At 41.0% G+C, this 27,679-nt stretch overlaps 2 protein-coding genes across 8 annotated transcripts in view; one reads left to right on the top strand and one right to left on the bottom strand.

Annotated features, from left to right (window-relative positions):
* LOC124171669 (inositol 1,4,5-trisphosphate receptor) overlaps positions 1 to 27,679 on the bottom strand; it is a 232,913-nt gene that overhangs the window by 151,417 nt on the left and 53,817 nt on the right. For all 7 annotated transcript variants that reach the window (XM_046550907.1, XM_046550904.1, XM_046550905.1 and 4 more), the window contains exon 3: positions 616 to 731. In XM_046550907.1, the coding sequence (XP_046406863.1) occupies positions 616 to 731 (116 nt within the window). The remainder of the gene's footprint in view (positions 1 to 615; positions 732 to 27,679) is intronic.
* Positions 16,860 to 18,947, top strand: LOC124171671. The gene is made up of 4 exons (XM_046550908.1): positions 16,860 to 17,030; positions 17,128 to 17,436; positions 17,541 to 18,091; positions 18,166 to 18,947. Exons 1-3 carry the CDS (start codon positions 16,880 to 16,882, stop codon positions 17,972 to 17,974), a joined length of 894 nt encoding a protein of 297 aa, XP_046406864.1. The 5' UTR covers positions 16,860 to 16,879; the 3' UTR covers positions 17,975 to 18,091; positions 18,166 to 18,947.

Here is a 27,679-nt window from a genome sequence, read left to right on the forward strand (position 1 = left end):
CACATCCGACATTTTGGAGTTCAATAGAGACTTCAAGGGGCCCGTCGACCACCCCCCTAGAGCTGAGGAACACGGAGCAGGCGTGCGTTTAGACTTTCCGTGCGTTTTCTGCACCGGGGATCAACCGCGCCCACTAAAGCACCACCAATCCCCGTCAACCGTATTTCCTCCCTCCATCTTTACCCTCTCCTTTGCACCCTTCCTTCTCCCCTCACTTTTGTTCCTCTTCTCACTAGAGAAAGATGGGCCGAGTCCCAACGAAAATTCGAAAGAAATAACTATTCCCCGTAAGTACCCTCCTTTTATTTTTCGTTTATTTTTCCTTTACTACTAAATGCTTCTATATGCCCACTCTAGGGCAAGAAGAAGTTTAATTAATTCATTTATATATATTCATATATTTTATAAAGAACAATTTGGTCTTGGCCAGAAGCGAGCTTGAGGTAGTGAGGAGAGAGTCTCATATACATTAGCTGCTGCGACATTTCTCCTTTCTACAGGTCTGCTCAGGGAACATTCAGTGATTTGCGTAGTTGCGAATTAACTCACAAAGCAGAAGAATGAGATAATAATTGCGACATATTTGCTGGGGTTTGGACTTTGAAAAGAACTTACGTGAAGTCGTTTGAGAAGTACAGCATCTGTTGCTGATGAGGCACTTTGCTTGGCAGCCTTCCAGAACTGTTTCTGGGCCGAATATCTGTTCATAGGACATATTTTGAACAGACAATCTGTAAAGAAAAAGGAAAATTATTGCAACTCATACCGTCATAAAACCATACTAATTTAAATCTCCACAAGTTGAAGATAAAAAAAATCATTTTCGTCACAAAAAATATTTTAACATTTAAAAAATTGAAATATCACGTCTATAAACCATGCCGGTCAAACTAAGTGTTCTTAAAAAGAGAAGGAAAAACAGCTTCGCCAAATGAAGCCATTCAGTAAACTGTTCATCCAATTGCACCTTGAAGTTAGGATATACTATAGAAATATGATCTTGTTCTTTCCCGGCGTATGATTCTCGGTTTTTCCACCGAGTTGATTGTAGGCCGAAATTTCGTGCCTCTGCCATCGCCTTCAGGGCATGATAATTTGAGAATGGTACCTTCCTACACAGCGGTCATTTTTGCCCAAAAAATCGACAGTCCAGGTTCGGTATCTCAGTCGCGTTAAAATTCACGAACGCCAAGGGAAGACCTACGAGAAATAATAAATAGAAAAATAAGCAGCTGACTATGGTATTACCTGTAATTGATTGTCACGTTGGAACATTAAACCAACAACTAATGCGGTTCCAATTGACATTCCGATTCCTCACTACTGAAGCATATCTCAGGTTTCATTTGCCAGTTGCTTTCTGTAGCACGCGAAACCACGTAGGTTATTTTCGTTGACTGCATTAAAAGCATTACCATAAAATACAAACGATATTGACGAGAACACAATGCCCAAAATATTTCCTCGCTGTTTTACCAACTGATATATATATATATATATACAGACTGTCCCAGGGATCGTGTGTCATTTTTGGCCTGTAATTTTAGTAACTTTGCATCGAGCAATATTCATGAAAATTGGCACACTTATGGGGAATGGTCCCAAGTTTTGTTGAGTGTAAGCAAAATTTTACAATTTTGACCTTTTGACCTCACAATATGGGTCCAAACACGAAATTTGAATTTACCTTATGGGGTTTCAATGCTAAAAAAAATCGAGATAGAAAAAAGTCTGAATTTCATTGACCAAGATGTCAATTTTTTGGTTTATGGACCCGAGAAACCCGAAAATAACGCTTTCATTTACGAAAATTCAACCGTTGACCCAGTAAGGTCACCGTCAAGGTCATAAGGGTGGCAAAAAGAATAGCATACCAACAAAGGTGCCGATCCATGAGTTTTGAAGGGTGCCAAAGTCGGTTTTTCAGTTCATAGATCCGTATTGTTGATTTTTTGACCACCGAGGTCTCAATGGGGGCCAAAGGTCAAGGCGCGATATTCCTGAATTAAATGATAACATTAACCCTTGAACGACTAGCGTGTCCATATGGGCACAGCCGCAATGGTCTAAAGAATTACGTATAAATTCCAACCCAAACATATAGAGTATGCTGTCTCGACCATACATGATTATAATGTATCACTTTATTCGGTTCGTGAGTTTACGGCCAGCGTTTATACCAGCATTTGACTGTGGCACGATAGGTATTCTTACTCACTCTGTTCGAGGCGGCAAAAGAGAAAAAGTGGCGAAGTGTCTTCCGTAAATACGATTTTTCCTTTTTTATTTTTGATAATCGGCTATGTACATATTTAATATTATCGTTATAATGAATGTTGTCAACTTTGGTTTCCTTTGCCAGCATTGTGATATCTTTCGTATAAGACAAGGAATTTGAATTTATTTTTGGGTGATCCCGTATGGGCACGCTAGCCGGTAGCCGTGGGTGTCTTTTTGGCAGATGTTTATGGTTACAAACGTCGTTATTGGGTCTGTTATCAAATAATTTCGATGTAAAACGCTAGGTTTTTGTCAAGTTTGCATTTTTTCCTTATGTCATCCGATTTTAACGACTTTAATATTCTTGCTTTATTTTTTGTAATATTTCCAATAATTTTCTGAACAAAGAACACACTTTATACTATTCTACACTTTTATTCATGGAGCTTTCATTTTACTTTGCTCAACTATCTAGTATGAAGATTGTAGGGGTTATTATCTACCACTGGTATACCTACGCAACAATCAGGGGCATGGCGGAAGGGGAAAGGATGATTGATAAATACAATGATAAAGCTCATGGTGAAGCGCTTTGTACCGCGTATAAAACTTTGAAACTATAAAAAGTAGATTTATTAGCATTCTAAATATATATATAGGTATCTATAGGTATCCTTGCTACTGCATCGTGGTGAAGCCTGAAATAGTCGATCGTGGTGTGACGATAGAATTTCTTTTTCAATTTATATGTCTTTCGTTAAATTTTTTACCTAATTTAATCGATGGAATATAAATAATGATAGAAATCAGAATTTGACACACAAATATTTACCGTGGTCCTCGGCCGCTAACATAAATGTGTTAATAATAACGACTGTTCTAATTCCTTTAAGTGTCATATTAGTGACAGAAAAAATCGAAAAGGGCCAAAAGAAAAATGTATACCCAACAACAGGCTCAAGAGAAGACGAGCAGAAAGACAATGTTAGTCATTCCGCAGATGGTCATCCTCCAAAACGACCATATCGAACTTTGATCACATCGACCACATTGAACTCGTGGCTAAATTTTCCAACAAATTTAAGTCCAATCCCTGGTCGTAAGTCGCAAGGAGAAAGTAAACAAGTAACCATTACAAGCTCCGTCAGTTGTAGTCCTGAAAAGGATGGAAGAGACAGCAAAATGACTTAGACGTAGGCACAGGCACGAGATGACGTCATCCGCTAAGAATATATTCCTCGAAACGTATTTCGCTGCATTTCCCGGTAAATCCGGAGTTGAGGTGTTCGAAATGTTCATCTTGGAAGAAATTTTATTTTTCTCTGTTCTATTCTATTCTCACACGAGTGGTTAATGATGTCTGCAGGAAGAGTATTTTTGGGAGAGTGGCGATGACGTCTTAAACGCTTGTTGCATAATGCCATTCGCAGGGTTTCAAAATATAATGAGGGTTTTTCACTGTGCAGATAATAATCACTAAGATAAGAGCGGAAAAATGTGCACACTTCACTCACAAATAAGGCCATTCATAAATATGATAAAGCGCGTTTGTTCAGAAAACTATGTGTCAACCCCCGAGCTAAATTACAATGAAACCATGATAAAATATTTTGGCAATCATGGCTGTAAACAGTTCATACGGGGTGAACCTATAAGTTTCGGCTTTAAAGTGTGGTGCTTGAATAATCCTAAGAGTTCTTTAGCATATAACAGGGACGGAGGGTTGAAGACAAAAATAACTACCATAAATTCGTAGGTAAATGGTCTTCCTATTTGCTTATCATATCGGACAATTTACAAGAGCAAACAATAAATCTTCCCTTTTCCATTTATTTTGACATTTGTTTACTAACTTTCCTCTTGTAAATCAGTTAAAATCTCAAGGATATGAGGGTATTGGAACAGTTCGGTGAAAAAGACTACCCAAAGGTATCTCATTGATCGAAAAAACAGCTAGCTTAGCAGCCCCGCTGCACGGGAGAAAAACGAGAATAATGTTGTTGTTAGATGGAATGACTATTCGGTGGTGACTGTCTAGTCATCTTGCCATGGTGTACACTCACTCACAAAAGGTCACGAGATTCCCACGCGTTAACCTCAAAAATGGCACAAGTTAGGCAGTGTTCTCTAACTACTACATGTATATACATGGGCGGAACTGATCTCGTGGATCACAATATCAACAGGTACAGGAATGTTATCAGAGGAAAAAAAGGGAGTCCATAGAGGACGTCCAATTCCAACCCACAGACGGCTGATTTCTGTCGCCACTTCGGTCGCATTCCAATCGGTTTTCAAAAATGTCCGCGGCGCGGTGATGAGTGCGATGCGATCCACTTTTTCCCAATATTTTCCAGTAAAATGTTTGTAAATGCGATAAATAATATTGTGAAACTATGGATTTTAAATATGACATAATGGTGTGTATACAGTTTGGTTAGCACCCCCAATTATACCGTATTTCCGGTGAATCTCGGATCACTTTGTATGTCAGCGCTGCTAGTGGCTTCTTTTGTAAACGCATTTAAATACGCGGTGGGTGACAATACATTTACAGGCCTTCTTGAGGATCCTCCTCATTAATATTCGTGGATCCTCCTCCGGAAGAGAGAGGAATTCTTACACGATATTCCAAAGTTGTTTGTGGAGGGTGGACAGAATGTAGCCTGAGGCTTGGTCGTTGAAGAGGTGGGCACTGAGAAGAGTTGAAAATAGCATTGCTCGAGCAAGAGAAAAGTGGCCGCTGATGGGGGTGGACGTTCGGGCAAGTATGACCGTCAACTCTCAAGCGAATATCATTTCATGCCGGGACCTACGTACAGGAGGAATCCGTCCTTAATTTTCTCTCCAGGTCACGAGGAAACAAAGCCGTCCTCTTCCTTTATCGCGATGCGAGTAAAATTATTACTTGGCACGGGAGGCTTCCAGCCTTGGAAGATAGGAAATTTCAGGAGGATGATACCCCGGCAAAGATAGTGTTCTAGTCGCCAGGGGGGGTTTCCCGCAATGCTCGTGCGTACACTATTACAGCGAGCTCGACCCTAGAAACAATGGAACCCCGGATCAAATTGCGGAAGGCCTTGTCACGGTGGCTGATGCCCGCGCCAACTGGGTCGCTGGCCTCTGGCAGCAAACAAGCCGCGACACGGAACCCCATTCACAACACGGGAGCGCAAACTCACCCAATAGGCGATCCTAGAATAAAAGGGGAACTAAAAAAAGGAAGAATGAGTCGTTCACCCGTTACACGAGACCCGGACCCGATAAGGACCATTTGCAATTATGAGCCCTCAGCTACCACGGCAAGAAAGCCAAAAATTCCGCCGATATGCGTGGCCGACAATACCAAATGGCCCGTCATTCACCAATGTTTAACAAAGCCTGTGTTTCCCCACCAATTTTGCAAGCTACCAGCACCCCCACGCCTATTATTAAGTGTTCTTTGGTTAACGACTACACCAATGCTGAATCTGTGCTAAATGAATTAAATATTCCATATACTACTTATCACTTACACAAAAATCGTCGCCGTGAATTAGCGCTTCGGGGTACCCTTCCCTCGGTGGCGGATGATCTTATTCTGCAAAACCTTCAGTCGAAAGGATTCCTTGTGTTGCCTGTTAAATGAATTAATTCCACTCGGCCTTCAGCCCATCAACGTGATAATGGTTTAACCTCTGTACCCTCTTACCTAACAAACATTTGTCATGTCACCATAGACCCCACCATCGATATTCAGTCCTTTCTCAACTTAGATTCCGTACTTCCTGGAAACTGAAATCGCCAATTTTAAGAAACCGGTAGTTCCAGTCCAATGTCACCGTTACCAGCGGATTGGAGACGCCAAAAACCAATGTGACCAACCCCCGCCCCCAGTGTGTCCGCTGTGGTCAAATTAATTTTAGTAATGAAGGCACTAAGTCAAAAGACCTGCCAGCCTAATGCACTCTAAGCGGAAATGATCATACAGCTAATTATCGTGGCTGTACAATTAATAAAGACGCCAAGAAAGCCATGGCTATACGACGTGCCGCCAATCAGCCCGCCACAGCGCCGCAGTCAGTTCCTCCCCCCTCCGCTCACGAGATCATTCGCCGCCGTCACCAATTCCGAATTTCCTCCCATCCAAAATGAACCGGAACCGTTACCTTCTGCCTCTCCATCATCACCCAATGAAACCGATAATTGCTTTCGTGGTTCTCGGACATCACCGCTAATATTTCGTCTCCACGCGCAGTCGAAGATAAAAAAAGCCTTCCTTCTAAATCAACTGCTACTCCTTCAAACCGAATAATGATCACACAAATCACGGACAAAAACACGTTACAACTCATTGCATGTTGACTAAAAACACAAAACTCTTTCAATATGCCATTGACAACAAAATTGACATTATTCTTTCGCAAGAAACACATTTGTCTACGCATCAATCTTTTTACAATCCACACTTTCACACATACATACTGCACCGCATCGCAAGGAGAGGAGAAGTAGCAATCCTTGCCCGCAAAAACCTTCCCCACTCCCTTACGAATGCCCCAATCCCCGATGCAATTAAAGCTCTTGGTATCGCCGTCAAGTCCAAAGTCGGTCCCGTAAACAATTTTTTCAATTTGTCATATGCCCAGACAACGGCTTAGCAATGAGTTTCTCGATCGCCTGTTCTCTAGCTATTCTAACGGCCTATTCTTCGGAAAATGGAATTGCAAACATCCACGTTGTAACAGTAACACAACGAATGCCGACGGCAGAAAACCTTATTCTTTTATCCACACTAAAAAAATTTCAATCCAAGCCCCGCTTCAACCAATCCACTATGCCGCGCGATCATGTGACGTAATTGATATCGGCCTTCCTTCTATTCTTCCATATTTTTTTCACTCCCTCAGTTGTTTATTCCTTTACTTCAAATCTTCGTCCCCCCAATTTTTCTATTCCACTTTCCGCGATATTTCCCCCCTCCCGCTGTTAATGTCACCGAATGGGACAAATTCACCGAATTCCTAATCAATCTCTTGAAAATACTCACACAATATCCAATCCCTATCCCGAATCAATAGATAATCAAACAGAAATCATTACCGCAGCTCTTCATTCAGAAAAAGAGCAAGCGACTAAATAATTTCCTTCACGTTTGAAAAAAGCCCATAAATTTCCCGAGTTCCTTGTGAGCTCGATCAAACAGCGAAACATCCCCGTCGTGTATGCAAAATTCGCGCTGTAAATAGGATAGATCTCGCTACAATGAAGTCGCAAACTCAGTAAAAAATCAGCTAAATAAGTTGGTAAATCCCGTCTGGAATATTTTGCTTCTTCCAATCATTTAATCAGGCCTGATCAGCTTGGATTTCGATGCAAAATGTCCACCGTTCATCAGATACTTCGTCTGATGGAAAAAATTGTCATTGCTTTAATCACCATGTCACGATGGACGCGGTTTCCCTTGACGTTGTGCGTGCGTTTGATCGAGTCTTGCACAAGAGACTCATTTTTTAACTCCATCAATTAAATTTCCCTTCTTCAGATATCCATTTCCTTATTCCTATTTTTCAAATCGGCGATCCTGCGTCGCCGTAGAATCTAATTTATCATCCCTCAGGCCTATGGAAACAGGCGTTCTGCAGATCTCTTTGCTTAGTCCGTTGTCGTTCACTCTTTTTGTAAATGACATGCCATGTACACCTCACACGACACTTTAAACGTACCATAACGATGCTGCTATCGCAGCTTACATCACGGATGGGGACACAAACATAAACAAACTAAACACACATTTGAAATTTCTACACAAATGGACACTAACATGGAAAATAAAAGTAAACGCGAAAACAAACACTTTTCGTTGCATTAACAATTTTCCAGTCATTACGTACTTCGTGTTGCTTGATGGATTTACTGAATATTAACCGCAAGAAGGGGCCAATTTCTGAGGCTATTTCTCTATATACGCGAGAAGGGATTTCGTCTTGACCAGGTAATTTATTTGGACTGAGAGATCACAATATATTTTCTATTCCGTGCGTACTAATGTCAATAGGCGACATCTTCGTATGCAGAGATTTTACTGTCTCGGATGAGTTCTCAGAAGGCTCGGTGAACACGCCCTATGTAGGAATTTAATTAACTTGGCTTCATAGAATTGCATGTAAACATTTCTCCATTGCCGTTTCTTAGCGAACAATCGATACATCTTTTACCATGATGGACTTGTCCATCCCTAACTAGACACCAAAATGCTTTTGGGTTATCCCATAACTGCTCTACAAGCGTTTTCCTTTTAAATTTCGTGAATGCATTCCTGAACCCTTCATTCGTGTCGGCTTTAGACAGCTTATGTTTTTAAATCGTTAACTCGCGATCATTAGCGGATAAATCAGCGCTGATTTTTTTACTTTAGTATGGCACGTCTCTGCCGCTTTTGTGATTTTCCTACTTCCGCGTCATAAAATGGCGGTGCGCTACCTTCTTCTTTTATTTTACTAGGGATATAACTTTTGATTCCTGAAGTTACGAACATAAGAAAAGCTTTCCAAGCACCCTCTACATTAACTCTGTTATTGATTGTTGAAACAAGGAGAAAGCATTTTTCAGATTACTCTTGTACCAATAAAAATCAGCTATTTAAAAAAATGAAAACTTTCGTTGTTTTTTAACATTTTCTGCAGAATTTAGAGAAAATTAGCAGTTATTACCCTGTGGCCAGCCCTATGACCCTAAAAACAAGTTTTGTCCACTCTAGCTTTATTAGCGGATAACATAAATGAGTACTTGGCTTGTTGTACCTTTGCATGAATGTGGTAGTGTAATTTCTTAGTATGCGTAACGTTTTTTGGACGGTGTGGTATGCATGTGCGAATCCTATTATATGCTGGTGAATGATCACCACCTCCAAAAAAACCCTACTTAGTTAGAGGTGGCTCGCAAGGTATTATGTAGATGTCACTGATTCTCTAGTTGGTGCTCACGTTCATCACCTGATGTGGTATATGGTATGGGTATGGTATTTGGAGGAGGCGACCGACAGCTGAGGTCATTTGCGCCATGAGGGAAGGGTGTGGAAGGAAGGGTGGAGAGAAACCCGGCGTCGGCGTCAGCCTGCTCTTAACGAAAGGCGCCAAGGGGACCACGGCTTAACGTCCCATCCGACGGACGGAGTGTTGCGCTTGAAATGTCCTTCACACAACATTCAAGCAGGGATCGGGCAGTCTCTGAAAATTCTCTGCCACTGCCGGGATTTGAACCCGAGCCCGCCGGGTGGGAAGCCAACACTCTAGCCACCACACCAACCCGATCCCCTGATGTGGTATATTAGTCGCTAATAAATCAAGAATATTTTCTCCTCTATTAGGTAATAAGGCTAATTGAAGTAATGCATTTGATGAAAAAGTGCGCAGTAACGCCTGGCAAATCACTTTATATCCTTATCTGCCACCCGGAACTTCATCAAATCTGCCACCCGGAAGGTAGTTGAAGGTCATTCAATCTATATAAGGTTCATTGAAATCTCCACTTGCAATCAATTTTTTTCAGGATATTGGATACTATTTTATTTCGGTTTCAAAATCTAAAATAGATTTCATATCTGAGTTGGATGGCATGGTCCCTTATTGTAAGAGGAAAAAACGACATATTAAATCTGTCAATTCAGCATTTTATTTCCGAAATCTTATCCTTGTTATCATTTCTGCCAAAATAATTAGGCTCTCCCTAAAATATGTTGAACGTCACATCTATATTCAAGAGCGGAGACATATAAAATGTTATAGTTACATTACTCCACTAGTTCTTGTGTGTTGCATCGAAGATGCCTGGTGGTTCTAACACCGCGAGTTTATGGGTGCACGTTCTATGAAATGCTTTTGTTTTTCACTCCATAAAGTGCACCTGTTCTGTGCTGCATGTGATAGCACACCCCATGGCGACTTGCCGGGTCTAATGTAGACATGTAGATGTGTATGATCTACATCTACATTAAACCCTGCGAGCCACTTCTAGAGTGTTTGGCAGGGGGTGATCAATCACCAACATTCAGCATGCAAGAGAAGGGCCACATAAATCAGAGACTACGTCAGTTCTGTAAGGAAATCGGAGCCTCCTCCGTTGATCTGCGGCCCGCAATCCGATCGTATCGGAACACCAAGGATCGTTCGGGAGTTCATTACACGGCCGGGTCAGCTTGGGGTGTAGCGAGTAGAATCTTCGAGTATTGTATGCTTTTTTAGGTTAGAGATTAGGTTAGATTGTAAGGTTGATGTGGAGATAGTAAATCATGGGGTCACAGGTTCATTTCAAACATAAATAATGTGTTCAAAACGTCAAAAGAGCCCTAGTGATAATAGAGGTAGTTCACCAGAAAAATTCGATATAGTATGCTCTGAGAAACCTAAATTACCAGAACAGTTCACAAAACATAGTATAAAAGAAGCTTTATTGATCGTAGTTGTAAACTGCCGTAGTATTAAGAACAAAGTTGCTGATTTCCACCATCTAATTCTAAAAACAGAGGCTGACGTAATCAAAGGAACCGACAGTTGGCTATCGGATGAAATACATGACCGAGAGATCTTCCCGAAATCATATTCAATGCACAGAATAGGCCATAAAACGAGAACAGGAGGAGTATTCATTGCAGTCACGGATGAGATCACAAGTAGAGCCGAAAATTTTGCAGATAGTGAATTGGAAAGTGTTTGGTGTTCAATCAAGTGCTCAGTTATGAGATACTTCATAGCATATTATAGACCACCAGATTCAAGCCTAAATCCCGTTTTAGAGTTATACAACCAGATAAGACGTTCTATTTCTCAAAAATCGTAATAGTGTTATAATTGGCGGCTAATTCAATGTTCCATCGATCAATTTGGAAAAATATTGTTTTAAAAATGGAGGGAAATAAAAGGACCTGTGCAAAACTTTGCTTTACTCATTCTATTTCAATTCCTTGACTCAGCTAGTAGATACACCTACCAGGGGTAACAACATTCTAGACCTCTTAGAAACGAATATTCCACAGTGCGATATCAGAACTGAGGTTGTGGCTGGTATAAGTGGCCACAAGGCTGTGCATAGAAAATTTCATATTTTCTCTGATAGAAAACCTGAGTCGAGAAGAAGGGTCTAATTATTCCATACGGCGGATTTTGAAGGATTTTGAAAGCAGTACTTGTCGAACTCATTCACTGTTTTTAAAGACGCCACTCTCAACCTTGGGGTAAACGACGCATGAAACAAGTTTATTAGTATTATGCAATATGCCATGGATAATACGATACCGAGTAAGTTTAAATGTTTCAATGCGGAACGGAGATGGTACAATGCTAAAGTCCGTAAAGCTCTAGAGCGACAAAGAGCAATTCACGCTAAAATGAAAAAAGACACATGCGGGACTCACTTGCAATAAAATACAAGAAATGCGCGACAATTATATAAAATCGAAAAAAGAGACAAATAAAACACTTCGGGAGGCGTTGAGTGAATTCAAAGCAATAATATTAGGCGAATATTTAGACGACAACTCTTTAGACAACCAAGGCTTTCTGGCCATACGTAAGGGAGATACAGGGAAATAGCTCTACATACTCTTCACTTTTAATGAAAGAGGCGATGGAATGACGAACAATCGAGATAAAGTAAATCTCTTAAATAACTTTTTTCATGGTGCCTTCACTAATTTTACGACGAATGTATCAACTCCTTTACCTCGACTCTCCCAAGAATAAATTACATCTATCCGTATTTCAAGCAGTGGCTTAGAAAAACAACTCAGCTATAATAATCCAAAGAAATCGACACGCACTCATCATATTCCAGCTCGCGTATATAAGGAATCAGCATCAGAGATAGCGCCTTACTTGAAGATAGTGTTCGAAAAATCCCTAGCAGAACACATAGACCCTAAATATTGGAAAACAGCGAGCGTCACGCCTATATTTAAAGGTGTGGATAGGGAAAAGCCAAATAATTACCGTCCGATTTCACTTACTTCCATTTCTTGCAAATGTTGGAACATATTATTTTCAGTTCGACATTGGGTAATCTAGATAGCCAAAATCTGTTAGCAAAAAAAACAACACGGATTTAGAAACGTGAGTTCTTGTGAAACTTAACTCTTCATTCACGATTTCTTAGCCACGCGTGACAGAAATGTTCAAGTCGACGCCATACTTTTAGACTTCAGATAGGCATTCAATAAGGTTCCGCATTTAAAGCTGATTCAAAATAGGAAGCATACGGTATAGATACACACGTAATTGGTTGGATCAAAGATTTCCTAAACGATCGCGAACAGAGGGTTGTTTTGGATGGAATTAGCTCGGATACAATTCAAGTTACCTTAGGTGTACCCCAAGGATGTGTTATAGGTCCTCTTTTGATTCTTCTTTCCATTAATGACATTCCCACAGTGGTCACGAGCAAAATCCGCCTCTTCGCAGATAATGTAGTTGTATACAGAGAAGTTTGCGATAATAGCGATAGATTATCATCAGAAAAGGACCTCGTTACCAAAAATGAATGGTGCAGTACTTGGGAGTAATAATTAAATCTTGAAAAGTGTATGGTGATGAATTTTTGGGAAAAGGATACATCTTCAAGAAGGAGCTACACCGCTAACGGGATTCTATTATTATATTCCGATTTCGTAAAATACATAGGGGTCACCATTTCCCAATAGCATGTCCAATGGATCTTTCGGGGGTAAACACACACGCGAAGCATGCGCGAAAGCAAACCGTAAACTGGGATTTGTAAAAAGAACTCTCGGTAAATGCCCTAAAAAGGTGAAAGAGATAAGCTACCTCATTCCACTGAGGCCTCACTTAGAATATACTGCTAGTGTATGGAACCCTTATGAAGTAGGACTGATAGCTGAAATCAATCGAATCGAATCAGGGAAACATCGCAGGGCGGCCAGATTGTGATGAGTTTTTACGACATTAAGTGCAGCGTTTCCAGCACGTTACACGAGTCAGGATGGGAATCTTTACAGGAGCGTAGATTGAAGTATAGGCTAAATTTACTTATTAAATTCGGAGAAGATATTTTCTCCGACGACGAAAAACATTTCCTTCGTTTACCGTCGTACTATGGTAGACGTGATCATGAGAAGATAATAAAAGAAATAGACTACAAAACAGATTTGAAATGTCATTCTTCCCTCGTACTATTAAGGATAGCAACGTTGTCTCAATTCATAGGAATAGAGGCCTCAATCGCTAGGATGACTCATTGCATGTAATTTTCTTTCCATAGTTCTAACCTGGCATGTATTTGCTATAGGAATTACTAACCATTGGCGGGTTTTGTCTTATGAATATGCACGTATATTTTGCTAGTATGCATAATATTTCTATGCCCGTGCGGTGTGCGGTGTGGCGGTCCTATTGCATGCTACATTTTGGTGATTGGTCACCCCCTGGTAAGCACCCTAGAGGTGGCTCGAAAGGTATTATGTAGATGTAGATGCACACCGTTCGGTCAAAGAAATACTACGCATAATAGGGTAATAGAAATTTTACTAAAAATTACGTGCACATTCACGCAAATACAAATCTTGCCAAAGGTTAGTAATTCCTATAGTTATGAATCCATGAAGGTTAGAACAATGGAAGATAAATAAAAAACATGCAATGAGTTGTCCTAGAGAGTGACGCCATTAATTCTATTAATTGAGATATTGTTTCTAACCTTAACAGTACGAAGGAAGAATGACATTTTAAATCTCTCGTTTAGCAGTCAATTTCTTTCATTTTCTTCTCGTGAACACGTCTACCATTGTACATGGGTAAACGTAGGATATGTTTCACGTTGTCTGAGAAATCTTCCCCGACTTTATTTGCATTGGCATGTTCTATCGCACAAATATTTTGCTGTATGCAGGGGTGAAGATATTAGGATTACCTTGGCCTTCATATGAGACCAATATGAGTCAATATCAAAATTGAATGAAAAGTGTGAAACGAAAAATTGTGTAATAGCAGGCATAAAAAATAAAATATTAATTCTGGTAATTATTCGCGGTAAATGCTAACTCAAAATTTGTAATTGGATTCACACAAAAGCCACATAAATATAAATTGCTTCTCACCACTCGACACACATAAAATTAAATACTTTACGAATTACCATATATTACGAACGCCAACACACTTCGGAATATCAGATCGTAAAAAAATAAACGAATAGACTATAAAACAGATAGATTTAGATTGCCGTTATTTCCGTGATCGGTAAGAGACAAAAACGGCAGCGCTAATATAGCGGATAGCAATAATGAGGTACCTCGTGGAGAGGAGCCTAGAATATGATATGACGTTTATGCCTGATTCGTGGATTCTGAAAAGCATTTGATAGGGTGAACTGGGTAAAGTTCATGGATATTCTCGAGATCTTGGCGGGATAGGTGACTTATTCCTAATCTTCATACGGCCCAGATTGCACAAGTGAGGGTAGCGTACGAAGAATCTGGGTGGGCAAGAATTGGCCGAGGAGTAAGACAAGGTTGTCCTTTATTGCCGCTGATTTTTAACGTATATTCTGAGGAGATGGTAAGGGAAGCGTGGGACAAGTTGGAAGCTCGAGCGAAAGTGGGAGGAATGTTGTTTAAATCGGTAAGGTTCGCGGATGATCAGGCGCTCATTAGTTAGTCAGTGAGGGGACCGCAAGCTCTAGTTGATTAGTTAGAGGAGCTCTGCGAGGAGTATGGGGTGAGGATTAATAACAAGAAGACCAAGATAATGCGGTTTTGTAAAGCACCGCGAGCGAGGAATGTGAGACTCGAGATAAAGTAGGTGGGGAAGAATTGGGGAGGTAGAGCAATGCAACTATTTAGGAAGCACATTAGAGGAAAACGGACACAGAAGTAAAGACACCAGGAAGAGATTTCCATTGGCTAAGGAGGTGTTCATGAACAGGAAGGAGCTTATGAGAGGGTCGTTGTGTAGGATTTTTATGGGATGGAGCGAGTACTTAGGGAGGAGGGGATGTTGAAAACAGTGTTAGAGGATACAATGTTACGTAAACGAGGGAGAGGAAGGAAAATGATAGGATTTTTAGACAGGATGGATAGGATGAAAGGTAGTAGGCATTATTATGAATTGAAGAGGGAGGTGCTTGAAGAAAGGGGATTTTCCCAAAATCTCAAGTACTCCATGGAAACCGATCTTAATCTGTAGAATAGTATAATAAATACTGCCGCGGAGATTTTGTTTTCAAACGTGATAAAAAGATTTAATGCCAAAAAGAGTAAAGCCTGTATACCCTGAAAATTTTCCAAATGATCGCAAATTTTTGAAACGTCACGAAGATAGACAGCAGAATGGATGCGTTCTTCAAATTCCGATAAAGCGCCTCACGCTAGGGTGGCCCAAAAAAAACTTTTTTTTGAAAGTTTGTGGGGCGACTTCATTTTATGGTGCAATTTCATGTATAAACGACCCACAAAAAAATTCGGCTCGATTGCACAATATTTGACCCTGCCGAAACGCGTTTAAACATTTTCGGCTAGGATGTAAGGCATTTTGCCTACTTTACAGGGGCTATTTTCCGTTTTCTCCGGTATTTGCTGCAGAAATTGTTGTTAAATAGAATAAATACAATACTTGTTGATAAAAATTATTATTAAAAATCAGTTATTTTATTATTAATTCGTTAAAAATGGTTTACATAAAATTTACAACCTTTTTTTTCCATACTTATAACAGATATTTTTTGATGAGGGACACACCCCTTTCGGCGGTGTCATTGACGACTTTAATATGTTTTATAACATTAAATCCTTTCAGGTACCTTTCATCGAAAAGCCAATCTTCGGGGTCTCTTGACAAAAAGCCTTCTACGGCATGATAGATTTCGCTTATTCTCGTTATAATTGGATAAAAAGGTAATCAAGAAAGCGTTCAAAGCAGCACGGTTATCGTTTGGCGGCAAAAGTAAACTCAGTCAATGCTTCATTAGAAAAATGTTGCAAGGCGGCATCATTGTCCTGCGACGATGCAAGAAGACAACGGCACTTCATGATCACAGCTATATTGTTGCGCCACTCTCCCGCCCCTGAAGACTCCAGTGACAAAACAAGCGGTAGCATTCGTGAAAGCAGTTCATGTTTTCAGAGGTGAAACCGTGTGTCTCTGAGTTATTTTTCTAGGAGTTTGTGTGATTTTACTTCGAAATGGCTGAGAAGAGTTATAGGCGTATCACTAGGAGGAATACCAATATTTGGCTCGTTGGTGACTGTTTCGATGAAAACTTGCCGAGAAATGGGAAACTTCCTACATTGCGAGAAGTTTTGAAGAGTTTCTTTGCTAGACTGCACTCCACGCCGGGCACTGCTAAATCCAAAGACGTCGCCAGACACACGGGGAGCGCATTGCTGGAATTTTGGGCAGAAGCAAACATCCCAACTCAAAACGCCCGTGATGTTATTAAGAAACTATTAAACGTGTATAGGGAATATAGGAGGTTAGGAAAAGATAAGGGCCTCAAATGCAGGAAGAGTGATATGAAGAGACAATTATTTACATCCAAGCTGGACAGGCTGCTCGACATTGGTCATAAGAAAGCTATGGAGCTCATTAAAATAGATGATGACCGCCAATTTTACGTGAGCATGCAAAGTGACCGCATTGGGTATACGGGCGGCATCGATAAGGAATGGTGCGCCATGCAGGAAAACAATCGTAAAAGGAATCATCAGAAGGAACTTGCAGCGGAGAAGGCGAAAGAACGAAGTACAAAGGAGACGAATGAGCTCTTTAAAAACCATGTTTCTTCCGAGGCTTCCGATACGAGCACGGCTGAAGACACCGATGATGGTATGTAGTTTTGTATGTATGAATTATCAAGCTAAAATTTATGAATAATTTTATTTATGTAGGTCATATAATTTTTGTTGCACTACACATTTTACAGACTTTACACCGAGCAAGCCTAAGAAGCGCAAGATTCACATTGTAAATGACTCAATGGTATCTGCTGCGTTAGATCGAACTCTGACGTCTTCCGGTGGGGGATCCATGCTAATAAAAGCGGTTGCTCAGGCCACAGCGAAATCTTTGGGTTTTGCTGAGAAGGAGGTGCAGATAGTTTCTTCCCGCTCACAATTACATCGAAAAAGGTCGGAATGTAGAGAGGAAATGGCAATTATGATTAAACAAGAGTTCACTCCGGATGTTCCTTTGGTCGTCCATTGGGATGGAAAGCTAATGCCCAGCAGTGAAGGTATTTATCGTAATTTATTTGTCCTTTCCATTATTTATTTTCAATATCTTGCATAGTCTGTAGGCACATCAGACCATTTATTGCGGTTTCGTTCCTTCCTCTAGATGCAGAAGGCAATGCTGATCGGTTGCCAATTTTGGTATCTGGAGAAGGAGTTGAGCAGCTTCTTGGCGTTCCGGAATTGAAAAGGGGCACTGGGATTCAGGAAGCTACTGCAGTGGTTGAATATTTGACAAGTTGGGAACTTCAGGAGCGAGTTATAGGCCTCGTCTTCGATACCACAACCGTGAATAGTGGACGAGTAAATGGAGCCTGTGTTCATATTCAGCGAAAACTGGGAAAAGAGCTGCTGGAGCTTGCTTGCAGACACCATATACTTGAACTAGTCCTCGCTGCTGTATTTGATTCATTGATAAGTGTTTCTAAGAAGGCAACTTTACCATTTGTTGATTGTCTAAAGGATAATTGGAAAAATATCGACAAAGGTATTTTGAAACGCTTGCTAATATATTTCCACGTATGCAGGGACATTAACTAAACTTTTATTTTTACTATGCTTACAGCGCGGTACCGCACTGCAGCGACAACACGGGGTAGTTTGCGGAAGATCAACGACAAAAAAGAAATCATTATATTTTGCTGCAACCAACTTAAGGTAAGAAACTACCTCACATTTTATACACCCACATCTATTTCCACCTTCATTGATCATTATTTCTTTATTTCCAGGTATTTCAGCCGCGTGACGACTACAGGGAACTTCTGGAGTTGGTTATTATTTTCTTGGGTGGTTCAGTTCCAGGAACCACAGCCTATCAGTTTAAGAAGCCTGGCTCCATCAGCAAGTCGCGGTGGATGGCAAAGGCAATCTATTCATTCAAAGTATGGATGTTTGGAAAGCAATTGAACCTTTCAACCAAAGAGAGTGACAACGTGTTTCAAATATGTTGTTTTGTAGCTTCCGTGTACATTAAGTCCTGGTACACATGTCCAGTGGCATTTAGTGCGCCAGCCCGTGATCTTGAACTTCTGAAAACGTTGGCTAGTAGAGAAGAGAAACACTACCAAGCAGCATTAAAAAAATTTTGCAACCATTTATGGTATTTATCAGAAACATTAGTTTGCTTATCTTTGTTTGATCCCAATGTTTCATTGCCTTGTAAGAGGGCGATGGTCAACTCTTTTTTAAAGGAAGTGCATGTTTGCAGCCCTCGAGCGCAACTTCCTCCCAATTGTGGCATTAAGGATTTGGAATTGAGCGATTTCGTTTCCTCTAATTCTCGACGTTTCTTCGACATTACGGGCATTGATCAAGGCTTTTTGTCAAGAGACCCCGAAGATTGGATTTTCGATGAAAGGTACCTGAAAGGATTTAATGTTATAAAACATATTAAAGTCGTCAATGACACCGCCGAAAGGGGTGTGTCCCTCATCAAAAAATATCTGTTACAGAAAAACCTTACCTGTAATGAACGTGAGAGACAGCATTTGCTATTAGTGGTGCAGAAGCACAGAAGAATATTCGATATGTACGGAAAAAAAAGGTTGTAAATTTTATGTAAACCATTTTTAACGAATTAATAATAAAATAACTGATTTTTAATAATAATTTTTATCAACAAGTATTGTATTTATTCTATTTAACAACAATTTCTGCAGCAAATACCGGAGAAAACGGAAAATAGCCCCTGTAAAGTAGGCAAAATGCCTTACATCCTAGCCGAAAATGTTTAAACGCGTTTCGGCAGGGTCAAATATTGTGCAATCGAGCCGAATTTTTTTGTGGGTCGTTTATACATGAAATTGCACCATAAAATGAAGTCGCCCCACAAACTTTCAAAAAAAAGTTTTTTTTGGGCCACCCTAGCCTCACGCCTCTGGAATTCTATGACTCAATTACGCAAGTGGGCTGATAATTTGCTAATATTAGGGCATTGGATGAAAAAGGAAAAAAAATAATAGCGTATGAGAATAAGAAGTGTAGAGAAGCTTGACTGAGGGACGTATTAAGAGGAAAATAGAATGGAAAGCAAGCAAGGAAAATGCTAAAAAAAGCTTGAGGCTAATGTGAGAGAGAGAGAAAGAGTGGGAGGGTGTGGGAAGGAGATTCGAATAGAATGGCGAGGCGCGAGCGATTGGGCGCATTCCGCAATTGTTGTGCTGCGAGTGTGGAGTGCGGAACTGGGGGGGGGGGGTTGAAGGGGCGAATAGGGGATGGGGTGGAGGGGAGAATAGGGGAGAGGGAGGAGGGAAAACTGGGAAAGGTTGCCATTTGGCTGGTTCGACGACCACGCGACGATCATCAATGGGTGGCCACTCAAGTGATACTTTTCCGGCTATTCTCCCAATTTTTCAGACTCTTTGATAGCATACTATTCAGGAAACGTTCATCCTTACGGGAGATAAAAATATGGTGAGGTCAAAAAAAAAATAAACAAGAAAAATGTTAATTTAAACATAAAGAGTAATTTCCGGCTTAATTTCGAGTAATTTGAACGTATTAAGAAATAAAAATTACTCGCAAGTAAGCTATTTGAGGGAAATAGCCATTTAAATTTTTAAGAAGCAAAACTCATGATATCAAAATGAATTTTTACGGTGGAAATACCACCCGAATGACATCTAGCCAAGCGGGCGTTCGAATCGATCGAAGACGATAATTTTTATCCAGAGTTTTTTGTCATTTTCCCGAGCGTGGGAGCACGGCTCGCTCCACCCAAAAGAGCACCTAGCGCATACGTACCCCTCTCCAAACGAGGGACGAATATTCAGCCTTCAGAGGGGGCTAGATATGAACGACCCTGGCCAGGGGACTTATTTGTTGACACACCTCGTGTTAGCTCCACTTCGGTTGCTCATAATTTCCGGAACGCTCAAATCTTCCTTGAAATGTAACATTAGCAAGGAAGATAGTTTAGACATAGGAGCATAAAAAAGACATCGAGACTATTGAAGTCCTTTAAAATAGATTTCACGATTGATCTGTTTATGCTGTGCTCGACGGAATACGTTATTAATGAGTCATGTTCATAACTACTGAAGTTGCGCCAAGTAAAGTCGTTGTGAACACAAATCTTCGAAAGCATATATATTTCACGGTGTTTTCGAGAAAAGTGAATACATGAGACCGACACCTGAGTCAGCTCTTAATTGCTCAAGCAATCTAAGCTTAGCTTCCGACTCTCTTGGGTCTCCGAGCCTAAATCGTGTCAAAGCTGACTAACTCTCTGTTCGCACTTTTTGACGAATCGCGCAGTATCCCATTATATTTGCCTAAGATCACGCAATAAATCTTTCTTCGCCGCATACTACGTGCTCGCCGCATATTCCAGGTTCGACGCGACGAGAGCGAGGCAGCAATCACGTTTTCATCTTTACAGCAATACCTTTCCACGACATACTTCAACGAATCCTACCTTCTTCAGGGCTCTGATACACATATTTCCTATCTGTGTTCCACACGATGGGTTTGAACAACATGAAGCCGATGAAATATCTTGCTTCCGTCCGCATATTTGACTTCAAGATGGAGTGAACTCGAGCGCAGCAGATGCCCGTGGTGCAGGGAAACCCATGCCACAGCCACTCCACTTGCTGCTCAATTCAATCTTATCGGAGGGATTACACTCGCTCGCCGACGAGTCCACCGCACAACCACTAGGCTCCCATGAAATACTCACGCTTCGCTTTGAGTATTTCATGGGAGCCTATTTCATTCACAGCTTCAAAAGGAAGCGACTGGATACGATAGGGGAGCGTTGAGGCACAGCAAATACAATGCACATACACCGTTGATCCCATACCGTGGATCACAGTAACCCCACAGGCCACCGGTGGAATTTAGAATGAGCTTCCAGCATCGTAGAGCGATAATAGAAACCGTATGGAGGAATAAAAACCATAATGTAACTATTTTAATGAGAGAGGCTGTGATTTCAGCCAATAAATGGAATTTTATTTTTTTATTTTTATTTATTTATTTCACACACCACCGAAAACAGCACTGTTCGGCCTTTACATCGGGATTGATAACATTTAACAATCACAAACATCCATGCCCTGGATAAGGGTAACTTACCCAGGCGGGTATGGCAGGCGAGGACTTTACCCCGCCGCCACCGAGGCCAAATGCATGTGAGTCTCGGATTTCGGGCGTTCTTCCGCGTTCAGTTGTCCATAGGTGACGACAGTGTTTCCAGCCATCCTGCTGGCGTCTTCAGGTCAGAAGTAGCGATTCATAAATTTGGCCTGACCTGAAATTTGACCTGAAGACGCCAGCAGGATGGCTAGCGAAACTGTCGTCACCTAAAACGGACAACTCATCGCGGAAAAACGCCCGGAAGCCGAGACTCATATGGAGAAACGCCGCAGAAACCTTAGATCTAACGCGAAATAGAATGTTGCAGTGGATCGGTGGTCGAATCAAGCCTCCAGATCACATCCTTCCAAAATCCATGTATGTACTTCACTTTTCATCGCCTTTTTGGTGATACCTATGATTTTCCATAACTGAAGTGATATGCTGAGAAAGTCGCACACAGGACTCAACGTATATTCACACTTCAAATGCATTAATTTGTGTACTTCACTAAAGTAATCGCGAGCTCAGTTTCCTAAAATGAAGCAAGCACGGGTAGTTAAGTGTCTGGTCAATCAATCACACGGTGAGTATCACCAATCTGGTGTGGAACAAGCATGAATTATTGTCCAACCACGACCAGCATGCCGTCGGTCGGTCGAAGAGTTTAAAAATTCACTCAATTCAGCAACAGGCAAAAAAGCCCCAGCAATTCTTTCGGTACAGCACTTTGGCATATTTAAAAATTCGAGGGTGAAGAAAACCTTCTAGTTTTGGGTGATTGGAACGCTGTCGTCGGCGAAGGTTAGGATGGAAGAATAACCGGAAAATATGGATTAGGAAATCGAAATGAAAGAGGAGAAAGCTCCTCGGATTCCGCCCAGAACACAAATAAGTGGTTGCCAATACGCTATTTTAGAATCACAGGAGAAGAAGTTAAACATGAAAAATGCCATGAGACAAAAGAAGATTTCAACTAGACTATATTTTAGTGAAGCAGAGGTTTAGGAACCAGAAAAAGGACTGTAAAAGCTTCCCGGGGGCAATTATCGATAGTGATGATTTTCTAATGATGATGAAATGCAATTCATGAAATTAGCGAAGAACGCATGGCAATTAGAAAAACTATTAGAAGCCAAAATATGAGCAGGCCTTTCAAGAAGTAGTGGAGAGCAAGACATGATCATATCAGACTGAAAAATCGGTGGAGAAGAGCTGGACAAATATCACAAGTGGGCTTCGGGAGGCCGCTAGAGAAGTTCTAGGGAGATGAAAATGTGTAAAGAAAAAGCCATGGATCACGGATGAAGTCCTAGACATCATTGAAAAACGGAGAAAGGACAAGAATACGAGTACTGAGGAAAGAAAGGCTCTCTACAAGAGAATAAAGAACGAGATTTTCCGCAAAGCCACGAAAGGCAGAGATGCGTGGATAAGGAGCATATGCGATGACGTGCAAAATAACCTCGTACAATGGAAATTGGGAGCGGCCTATAGGATAGCGAGGAACCATTTTAAGGAACGAAGCACAAGGTGTAATACCATAAGGGACAAGTATGGAAATATTCTAATTGAAAACGAAGACAAAGCCGAGAGATGGAAAGAACCTGGAGGAATTATACAACGGAAGCAAACTTAGCTAAAAAATTATCGAGGAGGAAAGTGAAGTTGAAATGGATGACATTGGAGCGAGCATCTTAAGACCGGAATTTGACGCTGCAATAAGAGACCTGCGAAAGAATAAGGCTCCAGGAATAGATTACATTCCAGCTGCGCTAATCAAAAATGCAGGAGAAAAGGTCTTAACTCAACAGTATAAAACTATCTGCGATATGTACTCAACAGGAGATTTACCTAGTGACTTCGAGAAGAACATCATCATTCCCATACCCAAAACGAAGATAGCAGAGAAAAGCGAAGACTTATAAGGCTAAGGACCATATGCCTGACGATACATGCGTCGAAGATTCTGATAAGAATCATTTACAGGATAATAGAACGAAGAGCAGAAGAATTCCTGGATGAGGACCTATTTGCATTTAGGAGAAGCTAGGGCACAAGAGAAGCAATTTTGGCTCTTAGGCTGCTCATAGCGAAGAGAATGGAGAAAAACAAACTGACTTTCATAGCATAAGTCAATTTAGAGAAGGAATTTAATAACGTGGAATGGAATTCATGGATTAGAATTCTGAAAGAAATCTGTGTGCTCTACAGTGATCGTAGAATTTTTCATAGTTTATATAAAAACCAATTTGCTGTGATCAAATGTGGACCCAACGGTGCAGAAGCAAGAATAAGAAACTTTTCCCCATACTTTTTAATGTTTGCATAGAGTAAGAGTAGAGTAAGTAAAATTAAATCAAGGAGAAAGCTTTGGGTGTCAATATCCACGGAGAAAAAATCCAGAGAAGGATTTGAAGAAGACTTTGACAAATTTGGAAAGGAAAATCGCCAGATATCAGTTGAAAATCAACAAAAGAATACTTAAGATATTATTATTATTAAGAGAGATAGGAGTATTAAGAGTAGAGGCTAGGACAAACACTAATTGTAAGCTAGGAAAGCAAAAGATAGAGGAGGTGAAAGAGTTTTCTCACCTAGAAAGCCAAATTACCAACGATGGTCGAAGCAAGAAAGAAATATTCAGTAGAATAGTGCAGGCGTAGAGGGCTTTCCACAAAAAGAAGAATCTTCTTCTCAGCTGATGATTCAAGCATAGAAGTAAGGAAACAATACATCAGATGCTACGTATGGAGTGTGTTTCTCTATGCAAGCGATGCTGGGACGTTGACAGCAGCAGAGAAGTCAAGAGTGGAAGCATTTGAAATGTGGTGCTCCCGAAGAATGATGAAGATAAAATGGATCGACCGTGTAAATAAGGAGGAAGTGTTAAGAAGAGTGGGAGAAAAGAGAAGCCTGCTAAAAACCTTAAGCAGAAGAGAGGACAACTTAGCTGGCCACATTTTTGAGGCATGATGGCCTGATGAAAACAAACAATCGTAGGAGGACAGGTGGAAGGGTAGACGAGCAACGGACGGCCCCGAATGAGTTACATAGGAAAGGTTATAAAGCATGCAAAAGAGAAGAAATGCGTCGCTATGTAAAGGTTAGCGGATAGGAGGAGGGGAATAGAGAGCTGCGTCAAACCAATCAGAGGAATTTTGACAACTGATGATGACACATTCTAAACACTCAATATTTTTGTACTTCCAATTTTAACCAGAAATAGTTGAAACCGATCGAATCTAGGAAAGAGCCATGTTTTATAAAATTTGTATCCAAAGTGTACCGAAAAATGGATAAAAGACAGGCTTCTCAATCGAAAGAAAATCGGAAGACATAAAATTTAATTCTGCCTTAGAACATACTAAGACCTCATCATCATGACTAGTCAACAATCCTAGGATTGGTTTGACGCAGCTCTCCACTCAATTTTCCTATCAGCTAATCTTTTCACACCTTCGTATTTCTTCCCTTTTACATCCTTCTTTAACTGAGCCAAATATTTTGCTGGAGGTCTTCGTTTTCCGTTCTTGCAATCCACTTGTCCCTCAAAGTTTGCATACTAATGCCTATGCTGAGAAAAAAAAAACAATGTTTGCCTCGGCCCTGAGGGCATGTTGTATAAGCTTTTTAATGACATGCCCAAGTCAAAGTTTGAGGTAAAAAATTTGTGAAGACGGGTCATCACACCAACATACCACTCCTGCTCAAATTCAGCTGGACTATGTCTCCATTTCCTCGCCTATTGCTGCTACTGTAAAACTTACTTTGGTAAGTAGTTAACAGTAGCGGCTAAGGTGTAGTTACCTTGAAAGTTAAAGGTAATGTAGAATACACCGTAGTCAATATTAGCTAGCATATTAAATTTTTTCTAATTACCAATGCGTGTTATGAATTCCTTCCTCGAGCGTTGCAAGATTCCGATATACACAATACCAACCTGTGTCGCCGTCAAACATCACATCAAGTCGGAAAAGGCCAAGAGAATACAGTGCCAGGAGGTGCGGACCAATTAGAAACCACACGGGCCTCCTGAACCAGCCAATGAGAAGACATCGGCCTCCGCGGGGTGTAGGTATAAGAGACGGGCGATACCACGGATCTCCACTTCCTTGACCTGAAGAAGCCTGTTGCAATGCCGGCGAAACTTTCGTCTGCAGAGATGAATCTACGTGGCAGTACACCCGAAAACCTCCACGCTGAAGCGTGTTATGAAATGCAAAATTTTGTTACATGCCCTGATAAAAATTCACGACGACAGCGCACGTCTCCAACGAGTAATTAGTCGCGAAGTAAGACAAAATAAGACCGGTCTTCTTTTGAAAGCACTTCCCGTGACTTATGCTCGTCAAAATGTCATGCTATCACTTGATAATCCCACCAATCAGTGGAGAGGGAACACCTCACATCACATTCCCTGCATCTCAAATTTAAAAAAATACATCTCAAAACAATCCGAGTCAATTTCGTCTTCAAATTTGAGATGTACGCAAATGACAAGGACAAGGAGCTACTTTAATGTTCTGAAAGTCCAAATTACAGCGATGCACTGCGGTGCGATGCAGCGAAAGGGAGCCTTTTGTGCAGGTGTAATGCGTTCTCTTAAATAGCCGATAATAATGTTGAGACCATTCGAGAGGAAAAATAACCATGTTTCCAACTAGGCTTCCGCGGAGATTATGACGGTAGGCAGCGATTCTTCCGGGTTTCCTTCCGCGCTTATCCATTATGCTGGACAATATTTCGCCAACGTTCCAGTTGGCTTTCTCTGACTTCAGTGAACCTAATTAAGGCAACTGGAACGTTGGCGAAATACTGCCCAGCAAAATGGATAAACGCGGAAAAAAAATCCGGAAGAATCGCTGGCTAAAAATGATCAAGTACGAACGGATTGAACGAGAGGGTAGGTCATCGAACGTGGTTCTTCCCCAATACCACGGAAACGAACAGATAGATGGACCTCCTCGGGTGCGAAACACATCAGGCTGCCTCATATGGGGTGCTCCCGAATGACATGGCCAAGCACCAACAAACCCACATTCACCAATAAAAGTGTTTCAAATCCAGAAAAATCGGCTGGCATAGACATCAGAAACTCCAAAGCTTTTAATGTATCCCTTTCAGGCAAAAAAAAATTCTTCCGTCAAGCGATACCACCGTCATTTGCCCTCGATTTCAATTATCAAAGCCGACCATTACAAACGAGTTTGGAAATAAAGTAAATGCTGGTATTGTTTCCCCATGAGTACTAATTGCAGAAGAATGGAACGGAACCATATTCTTACAATACGTAATGTCGTCCCAGCATTGGACACTGCTCATTAAAATGTCCTTTTAATGAGACACAATTGGAACCTAGGCCTGATTCCGTCGTGAGCGAGCACACAATAAATAGCGCAAGGCATAGAGAGGTCTTCAAGGCACGCATTCCTTGCCAATTGATCGCTGTCGCCGGCCGATAGGGGCGCCGCCAAGCGGTAGGCGAGAGCACCTCCGCGCGGCCAGTGAAGGGCGAGGCTCGGATTTCACCTTGCTGGTTTCTTAATACCATTAGCGGCCCGCGCTCTTGAAGACAATGGCATTAATTAACCCCAGGCAGAATTTAGAGTGATGCTGATGGGTCCTCCATCGCGAATATAGGCAAATTATTAGACGTGGCAGAGCAATGCCATTACAACGGCGACTTAGCATGCTACCGCCCGGAAGAAAACTGGATGCAATAACAGAGTTACAACCCGGTCCACTCCGAAACCTTTCAATTTGTTAATGTACGCAGTTTAAAAATATCATAATCAACAGTTGCAGTCAATAGGTGCCTACAAAAATGGACCAAACCTATTATGATTATACAAGCAACCATCTTTAGCTTTCACAATCATTAATCTCACAGGTGAATTACCCGTTACTCTGTTGCACAGTCTAAATCAGGGGTGGGTGCATGAGCATACTGATTAAAAAAGAATTTACTTCCACAATTAAAAGGACGCCAACAGTTTAAAGCTACAGTCCTTAATAGAAGATCAAACAGAAAGAGTGAGTTAGTTTTAGATATTGCCATATTTACATTAGACTTCACTTGTGGCTACAGGAAATGTAAGCATTAAATCGCACTTTTTCTTTTCTTTCCCACGATTAAAAAAAACTTAAACACTGAAAAATGCG

The sequence above is a fragment of the Ischnura elegans genome, chromosome X, assembly GCF_921293095.1.
Source record: "Ischnura elegans chromosome X, ioIscEleg1.1, whole genome shotgun sequence".
Classification (NCBI taxonomy): domain Eukaryota; kingdom Metazoa; phylum Arthropoda; class Insecta; order Odonata; family Coenagrionidae; genus Ischnura; species Ischnura elegans.

Excerpts from the sequence above, each read along its gene's own strand:
- LOC124171671 (XM_046550908.1), top strand. The coding sequence starts at position 16,880 with ATGCAGGAAAACAATCGTAAAAGGAATCATCAGAAGGAACTTGCAGCG. Across the intron at positions 17,031-17,127 it reads GGCTGAAGACACCGATGATG|ACTTTACACCGAGCAAGCCT; the intron begins GTATGTAGTTTT and ends CACATTTTACAG. Across the intron at positions 17,437-17,540 it reads GCTAATGCCCAGCAGTGAAG|ATGCAGAAGGCAATGCTGAT; the intron begins GTATTTATCGTA and ends TCCTTCCTCTAG.